The sequence below is a fragment of the Anomaloglossus baeobatrachus genome, chromosome 1, assembly GCF_048569485.1.
Source record: "Anomaloglossus baeobatrachus isolate aAnoBae1 chromosome 1, aAnoBae1.hap1, whole genome shotgun sequence".
Lineage (NCBI taxonomy): Eukaryota > Metazoa > Chordata > Amphibia > Anura > Aromobatidae > Anomaloglossus > Anomaloglossus baeobatrachus.
Window position 1 is genome coordinate 574,481,223 of NC_134353.1, and position 19,378 is coordinate 574,500,600.

Consider the following 19,378-nt stretch of genomic DNA (forward strand, 5'->3'; position numbering starts at 1 on the left):
TCTGGGTGTTGTCTGGGTGTGGCGGGGGGTGAGAGCGGTGTTGTTTGTGTGTTGCGTTGTTTGTGGAGCGCTGTGTGTCTGTAGCGTTGTGTGTGTGTGTTGCGCGGTTTGTGTGTGTGTGGTGTGTTTTGGGGGGAGGTATGTTTTGTGCAATGTGTGTGTTGTGCGGTATGTGCATATATTTGTGTGTGCAGCGTTGTCTGTGTGTGGGTGTCTGTGTAGGGCAGTTGTTTGCAGTGTGTGTGTGTGTGGTGTGTTGTGCAGTGCGCGCGCGCGTGTGTGTGTGTTGGGGGGAGGTGTGCACTTCCCATCGTGCTCCATCCCCCATGCAGCGCACTCCCCATCGTGCTCCATCCCCCATGCAGCGCACTCCCCATCGTGCTCCATCCCCTATGCTGCGCACCCCCCATCGTGCTCCATCTCCCATCCTGCGCACTCCCAAACGTGCTCCATCCGCCATGCTGCGCACTCCCAAACGTGCTCCATCCGCCATGCTGCGCACTCCCAAACGTGCTCCATCCGCCATGCTGCGCACTCCCCATCGTGCTCCATCCCCCATGTTGCGCACTCCCAAACGTGCTCCATCCGCCATGCTGCGCACTCCCCATCGTGCTCCATCTCCCATGCTGCGCACTCCCAAACATGCTCCATCCGCCATGCTGCGCACTCCCAAACGTGCTCCATCCACCATGCTGCGCACTCCCAAACGTGCTCCATCCGCCATACTCCGCACTCCCCATCGTGCTCCATCCCCCATATAGCGCACTCCCCATCGTGCTCCATCCCCTATGCTGCGCACCCCCCATCGTGCTCCATCTCCCATGCTGCGCACTCCCAAACGTGCTCCATCTGCCATGCTGCGCACTCCCAAACGTGGTCCATCCGCCATGCTGCGCACTCCCAAACATGCTCCATCCACCATACTCCGCACTCCCCATCGTGCTGCATCCCCCATGCTGCGCACTCCCAAACGTGCTCCATCCGCCATGCTGCGCACTCCCAAACGTGCTCCATCCCCTATGCTGCGCACCCCCCATCGTGCTCCATCTCCCATCCTACGCACTCCCAAACGTGCTCCATCCGCCATGCTGCGCACTCCCAAACGTGCTCCATCCGCCATGCTGCGCACTCCCAAACGTGCTCCATCCGCCATGCTGCACACTCCCCATCGTGCTCCATCCCCCATGCTGCGCACTTCCAAACGTGCTCCATCCGCCATGCTGCGCACTCCCCATCGTGCTCCATCTCTCATGCTGCGCACTCCCAAACGTGCTCCATCCGCCATGCTGCGCACTCCCAAACGTGCTCCATCCGCCATGCTGCGCACTCCCAAACGTGCTCCATCCGCCATACTCCGCACTCCCCATCGTGCTCCATCCCCCATGCAGCGCACTCCCCATCGTGCTCCATCTCCCATGCTGCGCACTCCCAAACGTGCTCCATCCGCCATGCTGCGCACTCCCAAACGTGGTCCATCCGCCATGCTGCGCACTCCCAAACATGCTCCATCCGCCATACTCCGCACTCCCCATCGTGCTGCATCCCCCATGCTGCGCACTCCCAAACGTGCTCCATCCGCCATGCTGCGCACTCGCAAACGTGATCCATCCGCCATGCTGCGCACTCCCAAACGTGCTCCATCCGCCATGCTGCGCACTCCAAACGTGCTCCATCCGCCATGCTGCGCACTCCCAAACGTGCTCCATCCGCCATGCTGCGCACTCCCAAACGTGCTCCATCCGCCATGCTGCGCACTCCCAAACGTGCTCCATCCGCCATGCTGCGCCAGCATCAGCCTCTCTACCCGCAGCATCAGCTTCTCTGCCCGCAGCATCAGCCTCTCTCCTCCCAGCATCAGCCTCTCTCCTCCCAGCATCAGCCTCTCTCCCCGCAGCATCAGCCTCTCTGTCCCCAGCATCAGCCTTTATGTCCCCAGCATCAGCCTTTATGTCCCCAGCATCAGCCTTTATGTCCCCAGCATCAGCCTCTCTGTCCCCAGCATCAGCCTCTCTGTCCCCAGCATCAGCCTCTCTCATCCCAGCATCAGCCTCTCTGTCCCCAGCATCAGCCTCTCCATCCCAGCCTTCCCCAGGATCAGCCTCTCTCCTCCCAGCCTCCTTCAGCACGCCATGCTCCTCTGCCGACACTCACACACCCGATCGCATACACTCACACACACCCACACACACCCGATCGCATACACTCACACACACCCGATCGCATACACTCACGCACACACACATTGACGATATTGCACATACGCGCTCATACTCACAACATCCGGAGATACCACATGCTTCTGGCCATGTGATCCTCCGGCAGGTCCTGGAAGGTCACAACAGCACAGTATCGAGGCCGAGAAGCAAGCGATATCGCCGGATGCTGTGAGTGTGTGGATGCGATGTGATGTATGTGTGAGGTGTGTGTGAGAGTGAGTGTGAGCCGGTGTACACTGGTAACTATGATACACATCGGGTAACCAAGGGACCTTAGTTACCCGATGTGTATAATGGTTACCAGCGTTCACGGGCTCTGTGAAGATCCCAGCATCGCAAGGTTATGTCTGGCGCTGCTGGGATCGTGACGGAGCCGGTGTAGAAGCAAGCGATATCCCAGGATGTTGTGAGTGTGTGGATGTGATGTGTGTGTGAGAGTGAGTGTGATCTGATGTGTGTGTGTGTGTACTCACCTGGGAGTCGGAGCTCCGTGTCAGTTGGGCCAGAGCGAGCGTGCATTGCGTTAGGGGGGCGGGGCCTGCAGAGAGCCGGGGCGAGAGGCCAATCCGTGGGGGGGGCGGGGCGATGGCGAGCCCAGCGGCCAATCAGCTTTGTGTCACCGTAAGGACACAATTTTGGAGCATGACAGACAGACAGACAGACAGACAGAATAAGGCAATTATATATATAGATGACTATTGGGTCTCATATTTATGGGTGGTACTGATGATGCTCTCTCTGTTTCTGGTCCTATCAGGTCCTCGATGGTGAACTACTCGCCCCCGTGATAACTTTAGTCATTTAAATACTCCATAGTCACCACTGTGTGCGATTCAAGTATTGTTCACTGTGGACACATCTGTGTATATGAAGGTAATATGTGATGTTGGACAGTATATAGGACCATTATTTTACATTTTCTTCCACTCTAAAAAATTGGACTTCAGCCCACTTATGTGTACTAATTGATAAATTGTCTGTATGTATAGGGGAGACTACACCCGGGTATGTCATATGATTGACCAGCTGAAGTGTAGGATACTAATATCTCCTATTTTATCCAAGTGGAAAAACAGATATAACCAACTTTGGTCAGTATGAGGATTAAGATGAATATGTACATCTAGTTCATGAGGGATTGTTGGACTCTTAGGTAACGAGGTTTTTTTGTGTTAGGCTACTTTCACACTTGCGTTGAACGGTATCCGTTGCATTGCGTTGTGTAACGGATGCAACGGATGTGTTGCATATAGTGACACAACGGATGCAACGGATGCTGCAAAACAACGCAATTCGTTTTGATTTTTTTTTTTTTTTTTTTTTCCCGGTTTTACCAGCGGCAGACTATAGTGAACGATCAGCTGATCGTTCCCTGCAGCCGGCCGCTGGGTGATCAGCTGATCGCTCCCTGCAGCCGGCCGCCGGGTGATCAGCTGATCGCTGTCACTTGCCGGCGCCCGGGCATGCCGGCGGGCGGGCGCTCAGCTGAGCGCTGTGACTTGCCGGCGGCCGGGCATGCTGGTGGCCGGTCATTCAGCTGAGCGCTGTCGCTTGCCGACGGCCGGGCGCTCAGCTGAACGTTCGGCCACCGCGAGCCAAAATAAAGTTTGATTTAAAAAAAAAAAAAAAAAAAAAAAAAAGAGCATGCGCAGTGAAATCCAGAGGATTCCGCTGCTCAAAATAACGTTACATGCTGCGTTCCTCCCGCTGGGCGGAAGCAACGGAGCGTCGCCCAGCGGAAGCAACGCAGCTCCTTTTGGTACAATCCGTCAACCATACAAGTCTATGGGAAACAGCGGAATCCGTTAACGGATTCCGCTGTTTCCCAAAAGGGCGGATTGTAACGGAAGGAAAATAACGCAAGTGTGAAAGTACCCTTAGGCTAAGTTCACACATCCTGTGTTTTCAATCCGTCAGGTCCGTCAGCAACGGATCAGTCATTTTCAAGATGTTAACTGATGCAACTGATGTGTTTTTCACAGGATTCCTTTCACAGGAATCCTGTGAAAAAACGGATCAGTTGCGTCCGTTACATCCGCTGTGCGTCCGTTTTTTGACGGATCAGTCATGATCCGTCTGTGTTTGGGACAGCCCAGTGGGCGTGCCAAGCATGCTGGGCATGCTCTGTAGAGCATGACGGAATCCTGCGCTGGATTCCGTTGTAAGACGGATTACGACGGAATCCAGCACCATAGACATGCATTACAAGCTTGACGGATGGCGACGGATTCCTGCGCGGCGCGTTAATTTTGACGGCCCGAAAAACGTTACATTCTGCGTTGCTCCCCGCTCGGCGGTCAGTCAAAAACGACGGACCGCGACGCAGCGGATGCAACGCAGGGTCATCAGTCGCAATCCGTCACTAATAGAAGTCTATGGGGAAATACAGGATTCCTGCAAAATATTTTGCAGGATTCCGTAATTCCTCAAGGCTACGGATTGTGACTGATGCAAAACACAGGATGTGTGAACTTAGCCTTACAGATTGTGATTAAAATAATTTTTCAAGAATCTTGTTAAAAAGCCCCTGATGAGCCCTGGATCATTAGTACCAAAAAGGGCGAAACGCGTTGGGCAATTCTTGAATAACAAATCTTTTGTTTGATTTCGTGTGTTATATCTATTTTTATCTGCTATTGAGCACACAGACTGACCTAATAATATCTGACGACCCCCTAAGCCCCAATCCCCTATATGTCTTGGTGATGATACAAACTAATTAGTCACCGTGGACTGTGCACTTCTTTCTCACTGTGGTGTTACCGCCTTGGGGTTTTCTACTTAGTAGAGGGAATGCACCCTGCTAAATTAGGGAGGGTACAACTTAAGGGCGGAGCCCTCGTGGAACGGGGGCGTCATTACGTCTAGGACGCCGACCCCCGTAGCCTAGGAACGGAAAAGGACAGGGCAATTATCTCTCCTTTCTCCTTCCCTATTATTTGATCTTAAATCTTTGTTTATGTATGTGAATTTGATATCAATAAAATAATACAATTTTTATGAAAAAGTAGTGAAGACTAAGGCGGGCTTTGGACGCTGCGACATCGCAAGCCGATGCTGCGATGCCGAGTGCGATAGTCCCCGCCCCCGTCGCAGCTGCAATATCCTTGTGATAGCTGCCGTAGAGAACATTGTCGCTACGGCAGCTTCACATGGACTCACCTGTCCTGCGACCGTCGCTCTGGCCGGCGACCCGCCTCCTTATTAAGGGGGCGGGTCGTGCGGCGTCACACGGCAGGCGGCCAATAGGAGCGGAGAGGAGCGGGATGTCAACATCTCGCCCACCTCCTTCCTTCCGCATATCCTACGGAAGCCACGGTGACGCCGGTAGGAGATGTTCCTCGCTCCTGTGACTTCACACACAGCGATGTGTGCTGCCGCAGGAGTGAGGAACAATATCGGACCGTCGCGTCAGCGTAATTATGGATTACGCCGACGCTGCACCGATGATCCGATTACGACGCTTTTGCGCTCGTTAATCGTATCTTCGAACCTTTACACACTACGATGTCGCATGCGATGCCGAAAGTGCGTCATTTTCAATTTGACCCCACCGACATCGCACCTGCGATGTCGTAGTGTGCAAAGCCCCCCTAAGGTTTGAGTTACATCACAAATCATCCAAGTTCACTTAGTCTCAATATAGATTCTTTACTTTTTTCTTTTTAGTGGCAAAGGGTAGCACATGCTTGGAAAAAAACCCCACATTGCTTACTTGGAATTCCTAGCCCGTGTAAATAACTTAATGACAAACAATCAACTTACAAGTCTCTTGAATGACTCTCAACTAAATATTTCAAAATATGGCTAGCATATGTCCATCCATGTATACCATAACACATCATCCTCAACTCCTGAACTCATCCTCCTCATTTTTTGTGTGCCTTATGCCTTCCTTATCCCCCTCACCTTCCTCTTTTTGAGTGAGTTGTCCCCATTTTTTATACTACTGTAATGATGTTTTATGCCATTGATTTCTTTTGTTCTTGCTCTAGTATGATCTGTGTGGAGTGCTTAAGTTGTATATGTAATGTTACACTTGATTATATTGAAAATCTTTACCAATACAGAGGATCGGAGATAAATGTTTTACGAAAAGAGAATCCCTATTTGATCTTTATTAGCATAAAACTGTAAATGTATCTTTACAAGTGGATTGATAGTTGTCATGTATCTCTATTGGTGATAGGGAATTGACGATGTTACAGGAGAGCCTCTAATTCAACGTGAAGACGACAAGCCAGAGACTGTTACCAAGAGACTAAACGCTTATGAGGCTCTCACAAGGCCCGTACTGGAATATTACAAGTAACTATGGCTTTCAATATAATATAAATACTCTTGTCTTTTCTTTTATAAAATAAATATTTGTTGATGTACAATCCATGAGCTTGTAATACCTGCATAATGTCTGTTAGAGACAACTGCAGATTCCAGGATTAGAGCTTTGGCTTATTAGTAGTGATAGGTGGACCCGGACTATAAAAGTTTGGATCCGCGTGGTTTCAGAAGTACCTGAGTGACTGGCCCGGAGTTCTCAGGGAACTCAGGGTAATGATCCGGATCTGGCAACTTTGGAAATAAAGGAAAGATAAAGAAAATAAGAATAGAGCAAGCGCATTATACTTACTGAGTCTTCAGCGCTGCTGTAACTGCTTCTGGACCGCTCAATCTACTTCTGGGGCCGCTCATTATCACTCATCCATATGAACTGCTTTCCCTGCCCACCGGCAGTCCCCTCGTCTCTGATTGGTTGCAGTCAGATCACATCCCCACCCTGTGTGACAGCGAGTCTGACTGCTTTCAATCACAGACCCTGCCTGCGGATCCCTATTGTGGTGTAAAACTAAATAAATTAATTTAAAAAATTGGCGTAGGGTCCCCCCATAGTATGATACCCAGGACAGGTAAACCATATGCTGCAGCGCCCAGCCATGCGCTTATTTTGGTTGTGTATTAAAATAAGAGGAACAACATGTGGCTTTTTTTTTTTAATTATATAAATCATTTTTTTTAAAAAATGGTGTGCGATCATCCCCCCTTCAAATTTGATACCTAGCTATGATAAAGCTGCCAGCTAGGAGCTGCTATTCTCAGACTGGGAAGACCCATGCTTATTGGCCCCCCAACCTAAAAATAGCAGCCTGCAGCCGCCCAGGATTGTCACATCCATTAGATGCAACGATCTTGGAACTTTACCTGGCTCATCCCGATTGCCCTGATGCGGTGGCAATCAGGGTAATAAAGAGTTAATGACAGCTCACAGCTGCCACTAAGCCCTAGATTAGTAATGGGAGGCATGTATGAGCCTTCCCATTACTAATCTGTAAGTGAAAAGAAATAAACACAAACACCGAAGAAATCCTTTATTTGAAATAAAATACAAAAAAACACCCTCTTTTCCTCTTTATTAACCCCGAAACACCCAGGTCCGACTTAATCCGCACAAGGTACCACAACGATTCCAGCTCTGCTACATCTAAAGTGACAGCGAGCAGTCATAGAACATGACTACCCGCTGTGAGCTTGGGGCGGAGAATGTCTGAGCCATGCAATGAGTGGTAACGTCACTCGTGTTATTTGCGGTTACAGCTGTAGGTTTCCACGGCCCTAATCATTAAATTTGAATCTCTTGGCCCAATAATTCAAAAAAACTTTTTTTTTTTTTTTTTTTACTCAGTTTTGGAGCGTTTTTCACCAGGAGGTGCAAATTTGGTGTTGAAATCTGGTGCAGACATTTCAGCACCAAATTTACACCTCCTGGTAAAAACTGCACCAAAACGACGTCAAAACCATTTTTTTGCATTTTGGGGCCAAGAGATGCAGATTTGATGACATTTTTACACCATATTCATGCGCTCAATCTACACCTCCTGGCAAAAAAATGCACCAATACTGCATGTGGTATGATGCAGTAGTGATGCTTTTTTTGCCAGGAAATACAGATTGGGTGCAGGAATGTGATGTAAAAATTTCAGCACCAAATCTGCATCTCTTTGCAAAAAAATGCGATTTTCTGCCAGGAGATGCAGGTCTGTGAACTCAATGACTTCACCTGAGTTAACTGATTTCAGGTTACCTGCAGTCACAGGTTGAAGACTATGGGAACCTCCAGCTGTGACCGCAAATAACCTGAGTGATGTCGCAGCTCAGTCTCTACCTGAAGGTCAGAGTGGGCGGTCATATTCCATGCCTGCATGCTGTCATTTCAAATGTAGCAGATTTGGCATCGTCGTGGGACCTTGTGTGGATTACCTTGGACCTTCGCGTTTTTGCGGTTAATAAAGGATTGAAAGAGGGTGGTTCTTTTGTATTATATTTCAAGTAAAGGATTTTTTCGTTCTTTGTTTATTTCTTTTCACTTACAGATTAGTAATATGGGGGGTCTCATAGACACCTCCCATTACTAATCTATGGCTTAGTGGCAGCTGTGAGCTGTTATTAACCCCTTATTACCCCAAATGCCACTGCACCAGGTGAGCCAGGTAAAATGCTGGGATTGTCACATCTAATGGATGTGAGAATTCCGGGCGTTTGCAGGCTGCTATTTTTAGGCTGGGGGGGGGGGTCTATAAGCATGGGTCTCCCCAGCCTGAGAATACAAGCCTCCAGCTGTCGGCGTTATCATGGCTGGGTATCAAAATCAGGGGTCCGCACGGCGTTGTTTTTTTTGTACAGCATGCTGTACCTTTTTTATTTTGATACACAGCCAAGATAAGCAGTCGGTTGGGGGCTGAAGCCTGTAGCCATATGCTTTATCTGTGCTGGGCATCATAGTATGGGGGGACCTGATGCCAATTTTTTCTATTTATTTATTTATTTTTACACTAATCTACATTGACCCGCAGACATCGTCTGTAATTGCAAGTAGCCAGACACACTGCCACTCAGGGTGGGGCCACTGTCTGACTGCAACCAATCACAGATGCCAGGACTGTAAGTGGGCAGGGAAAGCAGTTCATATATATGACGTTAATGACTGGTTCCGGAAATTGTGCCCGGTCCGTGCCGGAGATAGCTCTCTTGCTTTATGCTTTTTTATTTTTATTACTTGAGTTGTCGGATCATTACCCAGAGGTCCCTTAAAACTCAGGGCCTGACCAGGCACTCGTGTATTTTCAAACCATTGGGATCAGGACTTTTACAGTCCCAGATGTCCACCACTAGGAAACAGGTTTTGGGTCGAATGAGTTAATAGATTTTTTTTTTTCATGTTTTTTTTCATAAATTTTACATATTTTTTTTTACTGTATTAGCAACCCATCAATGCCCTTCGATCGTATCACAGTGGTGCTGATTAGCATGTAGAAGGACACGCCCCCATGCCAACGCAGAATTTAACAGGTTAACAGTCTCGAGCGAAAGTTCCACTCCACCCGTGGCTGTTAGAAGCAAGTCCTTGTTCTGTGTCACAGCCATTATCTGCTGGGTATGGGGTGAACTCACCCCATTAGCCCGCTCCATACACCCACTACCAATTTGCACCGTACATGTACCATGGATGTCGTTAAGGGGTTAAAGAAAAAAAATCTCATTTTAATTTGTAAATACCTTTTAATTAGCAAATTAAACTTGTTTTGTTTGGAGAGGTAATCAATATAGAATTAAAATAGCGTCATCTTTTTATACTGACAAAAACATGTCTTAGAATGTTGATAACACAGGTGCCTGTGAGTATGTGCAGTAGGAAGATTTCTTGTTATGTATTTTGACAGTATGTGGTATAAATTATATCTGTCAGCATTTCAGAAAGACAGTGTGGACAGTAATGAGCCAACTCTTCTTATTTCAGCGACCCTGATATCTTCAGTATTACATCTGAAAGATAGGGTGGGCAGCAGTGTGAGCAGCCTCTTCTCACCTCAGCACCCTTGGTATCTCCATTGATAAATCAAAACGACAGGTTGGAAAGCAAAATGAGCACAGTTTCTTCTTACCTCAGCACCTCTGGTATCTCCTATATTAGATCAGGAACACAATGTGGACAGCAGTGTGAGCAGCCTCTTCTTATCTCAGCACCCTTGGTATCTACAGTATTAAATCAGAACGACAGAGTGGACAACAATATGAGCAGTGTTTTTTTTTACCTCAGCATCTCTGGTATCTCCCGTATTACATCAGGAAGACAGTGTGAGCAGTGGCTTCTTAAACTCCTGACATCTGGTATCTACAGTATCAGTTCAGAAAGACAGGGTGGACAGCAGTGTGAGCAGCATATTCTTACCTTGGCACCCCAGGAATTTCCAGTATTAGATTAGAAAGACCAGGTGGACAGAAGTGTGAGCAGCCTCTTACCTCCACATCCCCGGTACCTTCCGAAGTAGATCAGAAAGACAAAGTGGACAGCGGTGTAACAATGTGGCATATTAGAAAAGATGTTCGACCTATACATTACCAAAATTCTTTGATTCTTGGTATGGACCAGATGCCCTATAGTGAATACAGCTTTATATTCATTAGACTACTTATTGTATTGTCTTATAGCTTTTGCTGTAATATTTTAACTGAGATTGGTATAGGAAAATTGTACGTAATTGTATATAAATTATCTTTGAATAATTCTTTATGGTCTTTCTAGAAACAAGGGTGTCTTGGAAACTTTTTCGGGAACTGAAACCAACAAGATTTGGCCCCATGTTCATTCATTCCTGCAAACAAAGCTTCCTGGTGCGAGTCAAGGCTAATGGAAAAGGGACAAGGAATCCATCGACACCTGAGCTGTTAGTTGCCAACTGCTACCCATGAATGTTTTTAACCACTTTAATCCAGCAACTTTCATTTTTAACTTCACGCTCGTGATTTATTTTATGTGCCTGCTAATTTACTGCCTTTTAATGATACATTTTTACTAATCGGCGTGTAAGATCATGTTTTACGTTTTTTATCGTGATGTAATTTATGAAATTTTAGGAAAGAAAACACGTAAAAAAGAAAAGCAAAATTGATAATGAACTGATAATGATAAAAAGGCTACATATGATGATTGAACTTTAGACAAAGCTGCTTTTGCTTTTCTGTAGGCTTTCATTTATTTTTCATGCTGCCTTAAGTGATCGCACCAGAAATCGTTGCTCCTTGAAATTCTTACAACTGTCATTAACTTGTTCAACGCTGATGATTGTGATTTTTCTTACGAGGTCTGATGACATATCTTGGATCCTGTAGTTCTGAGACAATGGCTTCAATAGCAGTTTACTAATTGAGCCTCCTGTATCCCACATTCCCATGAAGAATATTTGTGGTGTTGTTGATGCTGCATATTTTTCGTCTCATAAAAACGCAGCATCTTACAGTGCCAGCAAAGTGGATGGGATTTATAGACATCTCATGCCCATTGTGCCTTTTTATTCTTTTCGCAGTGTAAAATTGACCTGCAGTGCTTTTTTGAAATCCGAGTCCTCTTGCTGTATATATGCATTTTATTTGTGTATTTTCCCCATAGACTTAAATGAAATGAGGAAAATCCACAGATAAAAAGAAACAAATATGCGTTTTTCGTGCGTTTCTGCAACATCAAAAACTTACCAAATATATTGATGAGCAAAAGGGTCACAATGTTTTGAACTTTTCACTTTCAGGTTCTATATCTCACCATCCACTATAGCTCTAATGGTGAGACTGCCTTAATTTTATAGACAATCATCTTGGCTATTTCATACATTCATTTGACTTTCAACTATTTAGCATATGATTAGTTATGCAGATTCTTGTCATCGTTACTGTTTTGCTCCTAAAAATCTAAATTTCATCTTTTATTATTTTCTTAGTATTTTGTAAATCCACATTTGGCTTTTAGCACTGCCTGAATCCTCCTGAGCATGCTCTTTATCAGATTCAAGCAAGACTCGACCGAAATCTGATCCCAGGTCTCTTCTACACTGTCCCAATGTTGGCGCATACTGGTCAACTCACTTGGGTATGTATACAGCTTTTTCTTCAACTGTACCCACAAGTGTTTGGTTGAGGTCTGGAGACTGTGGGGGCCAATTCAGAACCTGTACCTCATTGTCATTGAACCATTTCTTCCCCAATCTTGACGTATGCTTCAGGTCGTTGTCCTGCTGGAACACTATGTCGTTCTTTTCATAATCATAGTACTAGAGTGTACAAATTAACTTGTTTTGTAGGATACACACATATAGCTCAGCAATGAGACCACCATCGATACTGGTCAAGTATGTGGCCTTTAGCTGTGAAACAACCCCATATCATCAGGCTTCCTCTACCGAACTTGAAAGTTCCTTCATTTTCTTGATCCATTAGCCACCTTTTCCCTTGTTTCTTTGAGACCCATTTGCGCACATCAAAATATAGTTTATTGCTCCAAATCACCCTTTTCCAATCCTTTACTGTCCACCTTTCGTACTTTTTTGCAAACTCGAGCCAACGCTTCTTGTGATGACATTGAAGTCAGGGCTCCTTCACCTTTTTTTTGGGCCACCATTTCAGACTTGTGTAATGTGCGTCGTATAGTGCTTGCATGGATATCTGTGAATTCACTATTACGAAGCATACGAGACACCTCCACTGCTGTGTTTGTCGCCCCAGAATGGATAGACCTCAAGATGATCTGACTTGTTGACTCCAGCATTTTGCCTGGACATCCACTTTTTGGCATTTGAATGGTTAGACGGACTTTATTTTTGAGCTGGGTGATGCTGTTTTCTCTTTTCTTGGGAAATCTTCTTCATGGCTGCTCATACATTCGAACCAGTGACCTTTTGGTAGGGAATCAACCTAATAACACACTGAGATACTAAAGAATGTGAGAACAGGTTGTAATTTGTCATATACAGAAAGAAAACAATTTTTACACCACCAGGAGCAAAACAATAACAATGCAGTGACATGACAAGAATCTAGATAACTAATCATATATTAAATATTTGCAAGACAAATTTATGTATGAAATTGGCCAAGATGATTGTCTATAAAATGAAGGTAGTCTGACGTTCAAAGCTGCAGTGGATGGTGAGATATAGAGCCTGAAATTGAAAAGTTCAATAATTGTTACCCTTTTGCTTGTCATTGTTCTCATTGGGGGAACTTGACCTAAGAGTGCTTAGGTAGAACCTTATTCAGTTTGATCACCAGTTGACAAGCCATAAAGTTCTCAGTATATCGATTTTTAGTGATCATGTTCTTATGCTATTTAGAAGTAGCCATTTCATCTAGTTTGATACAAGCTGGCATATATAGTATATCCTTACAGCTATATATTTTAGTGCATAATGATTTTATTATAGATAATTGTGGGAATTTATAGTCAGTGTGCCATGCTAATGCCATTACCTTCTGAAAACACCAGCCAGTAGACCAGGTCATACTCAGACTACCTCATTTGCAGCCAGTGTTCAGCATTCTTATACTCAGAAGCTGTCTAGACTGATGTTTTTTAACTATATTGTTGCCTTTGCCTCTTAGATTATACATGAATGTTTTTATAGTTCAGTTTCTTACAAAATCTAATATTTTTATCATTGATTTTTTATATCACGTTTAATAATGTTAATGTTTCATCATTTTCATAATGAGATACTTTGAGACTATGCATTGGGGACCGCAACGTATACCTATAAGAGAGGCTTTTCACCCTTATTTATTCATACCAAATTTCCTTCATATGAAAAATTGAGCAAAACAATGCCCAGGACCTTGGTCCAGGTTCCTCTCCCGTATTTCATGGCTGCCAGACCAAAACCCTACAAACCTATTTCTAATTCCGACAAGTATGTCTGCCATGATGCCATCATGGTGGCATGACGCATGCATGACTAGGGTCTCACGTGTTTTTTTTTTGCTTAACTCTATTAATGTGGCAATAAAGGAAATCTGTCACCAGGTTTTTACCTACTAATCTGCAAGCAGGTTAATGTAGTAATAGAGACCCCCGATTCCAGCTTTGTGTCACTTACTGGGCTGTAGTTTTAATAAAACCATTGTTTTATCAGCAGAAGATTATCACTAGAAGAATAGTAAACCTGCTGCCATGGCATCCTACAACACCACCATTACTGATTGGCAGCTTTCTGCCTATGCGCATTGTATACAAAAGTTATACAAAACTCAGCATTCAGAGAACTGCTAACTTTGCAGCAGATAAAATCAACAGAGCAGTACCCATTAAAGTACCTTATTTTTTGTTTTATCCGACGCACCGGATTATAAGACGCACCCCAAATTTAGAGGAAGAAAATAGGAAAAAATTATTTTTAATGTTAAAATGAGGGTAAGTCTTTTTATAATCCCAGTGCATTTTTATAATATCTCACCGGGGGAAGCTGCTCAGGAAGGTCACAGGAGGCAGGGTCGGCAATGCTGCGAGCTCAGAGGAAGGGGTGTATCAGCTCAGGAGGATCAGTGGATGGAGGGTCAGCAGTACTGCAGGCTTGGGGGTGTCGCGGTGGCAGGCACCATTGATCTGCCAGCAGACTGCGGGCTACATTGAATTGCCCGCAGTTGACAAGTTTGACCAAGAGAATGGCCGCGGAGGTGGCGCTTGAGCAGATAGGACTCCATGGCCATTTTCTTGAAGTCCATTACGGCAATCTGCACACATGCCGCCTCCGCGGCCATTTTTTTGAAGTCCATTGCGTCAACTATGGGTGATTCAATGGAGCCCGCAGCCTTCTATCAGATCAATGGCGCCTGCCGCATTGCCAACCCTCCAGAGCCGCTCCACTGATGTGTCACCCCCTCCTCCAAGCCCTCAGAATCGCTGACCCTTCATCTTGTGACCCTGCTTCACCACCACCGCTCCAGTAAGCCATATGCGGATTATAAGACGCACCCCCATTTTACCCCCACTTTTGTGGGAAAAAAGTACATCTTATAATCCGGAAAATACGGTAATAATAATTTTATTCATTTATATAGCGTTATTAATTCCATAGCATTTTACATACATTGGCAACATATTGGGGCTCACAATCTAAATTCCCTGTCTGTATGTCTTTTGAGTGTGGAAAGAAACCAGAGGAAACCCACACAAACACGGGGAGAACATACAAACTCCTTGCAGATGGTGTCCTTGTTGGGATTTGAACCCAGGACCCCAGCGCTGCAAGACTGCAGTGCTAACCACTAAGCCATCATATAAGTGATACATGAATGGAATCAGGGTCTCTGCTATCATATTCTGCAAATCTCAGATTTCCTTTAAGAAATGCAAGTTGGTTTGATTACTATTAAGTTCACTTTTGCCATTTGTGTAATCTGAGTTGACACTGGGCTGACAGCGGAGGAGTCACATCATTTCAATAATTACACTGTTATTATTCAGATCTGTCTAAGTTTAAAATTAGGGGAAAATCTTTTTTAAAGTAGAATTACGTTATATAAAAAGTCCCATTTAATGCACTTTAATATTTTTAATAACTTACATCTTTGCCAGGCTGTTTATTTACACTTGAAGTTATTGAAATGTATCTGATCTTTACTTAAAGGGAACCTGTCTCTAGATTTAGTGAGCAAAATTATGGCGCAGACTATCCATAAATCCATAAAGAGTTCACCAGATGCTGGAGCCATGTAAAATTGCATTACTGTGTCCTTTTAGTATGCTTATATTTTTCCTTGATTGACATCCACTGGAGTTCAGCACTACTTCAGTCAATGAATGAGGAAGAGGACTGCTAGGGGCCAGAAAACACTGTGTGTGCAGCACCACGCACTTGACTCCTGGTATGCTCTTTACACATAAAGAGAACATTAAGCACCACTCCCGCTTTTTTTTTAATTTATCGCTTATACAACTAATGTCTGTTCCCTTCCCCTAGTAAAATACTTACCAGCTGCCTCTTGCCAGCACTGCTCCAGTCCCATTCTGCCATCTTGTGACCGCAGCTCGTAACTGACCGCACCTCAGAACTAGCAGTCACAAAATCTCAATGTCAGTCTATGAGAACCTCATTTTGGCTCTTATAGACTAAGGCGGGCTTTGCACGTTGCGACATCGCAAGCCGATGCTGCGATGTCGCACGCGATAGTCCCCGCCCCCGTCGCTGCAGCGATATCTTGTGATTCCTGGCATAGCGAACATTATTGCACTCACCTGTCCTGCGACGTCGCTCTGGACGGCGTCCCGCCTCCATCCTAAGGGGGCGGGTCGTACAACGTCAGAGCGACGTCACACGGCAGGCGGCCAATCAAAGCGGAGGGGCGGAGATGAGCAGGATGTAAACATCCCGCCTACCTTCTTCCTTCCGTATAGCCGGCGGCAGGTAAGGTGATGTTCCTCGCTCCTGCGGCTTCATACACAGCGATGTGTGCTGCCGCAGGAACGAGGAACAACTTCGTACCTGTCGCGGCAGCGTAATTTTGAAAAAGTCGGAGCCTACACCGATGATACGATAACGACGCTTTTGTTCTTGTTAATCGTATCATCTAGGATTTACACACAACGATGTCGAAAGTGACGCCGAATTTGACCCCATCGACATCGCACGTGCGATGTTGCAACGTGCAAAGCCGCCCTTAGACTAAGAAATGACTTCCTAGTCACAACTCGCAGAAGACAATGGGAGCGGTGCCAAGAATTGAAGAAGATGGAGACTGGTAATCATTTTACTTTGGGCAAAGAACACACTTTAGTGATACCTCTCTGGCTGTGAAATTTAAAAAAAACAACTCCAAAGTGGTGCATTAAAACTTACATTATGGACAGAATGAGAAACAGATCATTCAAACAAGCACATGTTTGGAATATTTATAGTCCTGCAGTATACTGTCAGCTATTTTTTTTGGTGCCTACTGTAAAGTTGGCATTTTCAGTAAATCTTGCCTTCTTTGAATGTGACTTTTTTTTTTTTGCTCACTGATGTTGATTAATATTTCCTGGTAGAGATCTAATGTTGTATGGCTTATCTGGGACTAAAGAATGAATGACTGATAGGTTATCAATATGAGATCGTTGTGGATCCATTGCTAGGCACCCCCACTGATCAGCCTAAACCTGCTTTCGTAAATGTTATATAATGGAGCCACAGTGATCCACAACTTACATTAATTACATTCAGTCGCTGTCATAGAGGATTTCAGATGATCGGTGGGTCTGCCAAGTGTCAGATCCAAACTAATATCTTGCTGATGACCTATCCTACAAATTTGTCATCAATTATTTAGTCATTGACAACGCCTACTGAAGGTAGAAAAAGGTGTATAGCTTAGCAAGTAATAACTACAAATGTTATTTTGTTGTAACCGAAATATAGATGAGGTTGTACCATTAAATTTTACATTTCTTAGTCAGATCATGCAAAACATAACCATTTTTCAATGGTATCTAGAAATTGCTGTTGTATAGTTACTATAGCACTCCCTAGGGTTTGATTGCTTCTGAAACTGTCAACTTAAGGAATACATGTCAAGGGGATTTACTACTATAATGGAATAGAAACATTTTATCACCCTTAATGATGATGTTTTAAATGTTGGCATTAATTCAGTTAAGTCTGGTAAAGTATGTAAAATACAATATAAAGGCTTAATCCCGTGACGCGTATACCTAGACTAGTCCAGGAGCGCCGTCACTCACCTCTGCTGATATCACGCCCACAGCAGCATTATTGACTAGTCAGCAGTGAGGAGAAGACCTAGCTTCCCCCACTTGACTACACTGGTTGATCAATATCTGCTGTGGGCGTGATACCAGCAACCTGCGCTTATGGACTAGTCACACATACACACGCAACCTAACTAAACATTAAAGGCATCATTAAAAATGTTATTAGGACGCTGAAAAACTGTTCCTAATGTGTTATAGGGTTAAATCCTCTTAAGAGGTTCCGTTTAATGTGTCCAGTGATTCTTTTTGCCATGAATATTCTACCATTTGCGAACAAGAGAGTCTAGACAGTAAGATTGAACTACTAAGTAGTGTGACTATCAGCATTCGGGACATTAGAGAGATTTCTGAGAATTAATAAATAAAATATCAGGGGGTCAGAAGTATGTAGTGGCAATCTCTACACACAGGAACATTTTGTTCATAACTCCGAATGTAAAAAGTATTAAGAAATGTAATATTTACCCCTTTTAAATGGTGGCTATGATGCTGAAACGGTGCTGATAACTGTTGTAGAATACGTCCATTAAGTTTCCCCAGTATCCTTAAGGCTATGTGCACACGCTGCGTTTTTTTGACGCTGCGTTTTTGTGCGTTTTTGGCCGCTAAAAACGCACAAAAACGCAACTGCGTCGAAAAAACGCGGCAAAAAACGCACGCGTTTTGCCGCGATTTGGTGCGTTTTTTTGCTGCGTTTTGCTGCGTTTTTGCTCACTGCGTCCTTATGCGTTTTTTATCAGTGAACAAAAAAAAAAAAGGTCTGATGTAATTTCCTTCTTCAATGTGTTCTTCATTCTCCACTAGTGTATGCAGAAGAGCAGACAGCTGCAGAACTACAAGGCTCAGCATCCTCGATCCAATAGTGTATGCAGGAGAGCAGACAGCAGCTGTCGAACTACAAGGCTCAGCATCCTCCATCCAATAGTGTATGCAGGAGAGCAGACAGCAGCTGTCGAACTACAAGGCTCAGCATCCTCCTTCCAGGACTGTATGCAGGATTTCTTTGCCCCCCCAAAAAAAAAAAATGGCGTGGGCTTCGCCATATTTTTGTATGCTAGCCGGGTACAGCAGGCAGGTACGGGCTGCCCCCAACCCCCAGCTGCCTATTTGTACCCGGCTGGGAACCAAAAATATAGGGAAGCCCTTTTTTTTTTAAATTATTTCATGAATTTCATGAAATAATTTAAAAAAAAAATGACGTGGGCTTCGCCCAATTTTTGAGTCCAGCCGGGTACAACTAGGCAGCTGGGGATTGGAATCCACAGTGCAGGGTGCCCATGCTTTCTGGGCACCCCCGCTGTGAATTGCAGTCCCGCAGCCACCCCAGAAAATGGCGCTTTCATAGAAGCGCCATCTTCTGGCGCTGTATCCAACTCTTCCGGCTGCCCTGGTGACGGGTGGCTCGCCGGGTAATAATGGGGTTAGGGCTAGCTGTATATTATCAGCTGGCCCTAAGCCCGAAATTCATGGTGTCACGCCAATATTAGACATGGCCACCATGAATTTCTAGTAAAGATAAAAAAAAAACACAACACACAGAAAAATATTTTTATTAGAAATAAAACTCAACACAATTAGTGACTCCATCTTTATTGAA

The 19,378-nt window shown here is 45.0% G+C and overlaps 1 protein-coding gene across 1 annotated transcript in view; it reads left to right on the forward strand.

Moving 5' to 3' along the window:
• The window catches only part of AK3 (adenylate kinase 3), a 64,040-nt gene extending 45,122 nt beyond the window's left edge, over window positions 1-18,918 (forward strand). Inside the window, exons 4-5 of the mRNA XM_075317577.1 lie at window positions 6,406-6,524; window positions 10,795-18,918. Coding sequence (XP_075173692.1) covers window positions 6,406-6,524; window positions 10,795-10,900 — 225 coding nt within the window. The 3' untranslated portion in view covers window positions 10,901-18,918. The remainder of the gene's footprint in view (window positions 1-6,405; window positions 6,525-10,794) is intronic.
• Window positions 18,919-19,378: the final 460 nt, after the last annotated feature.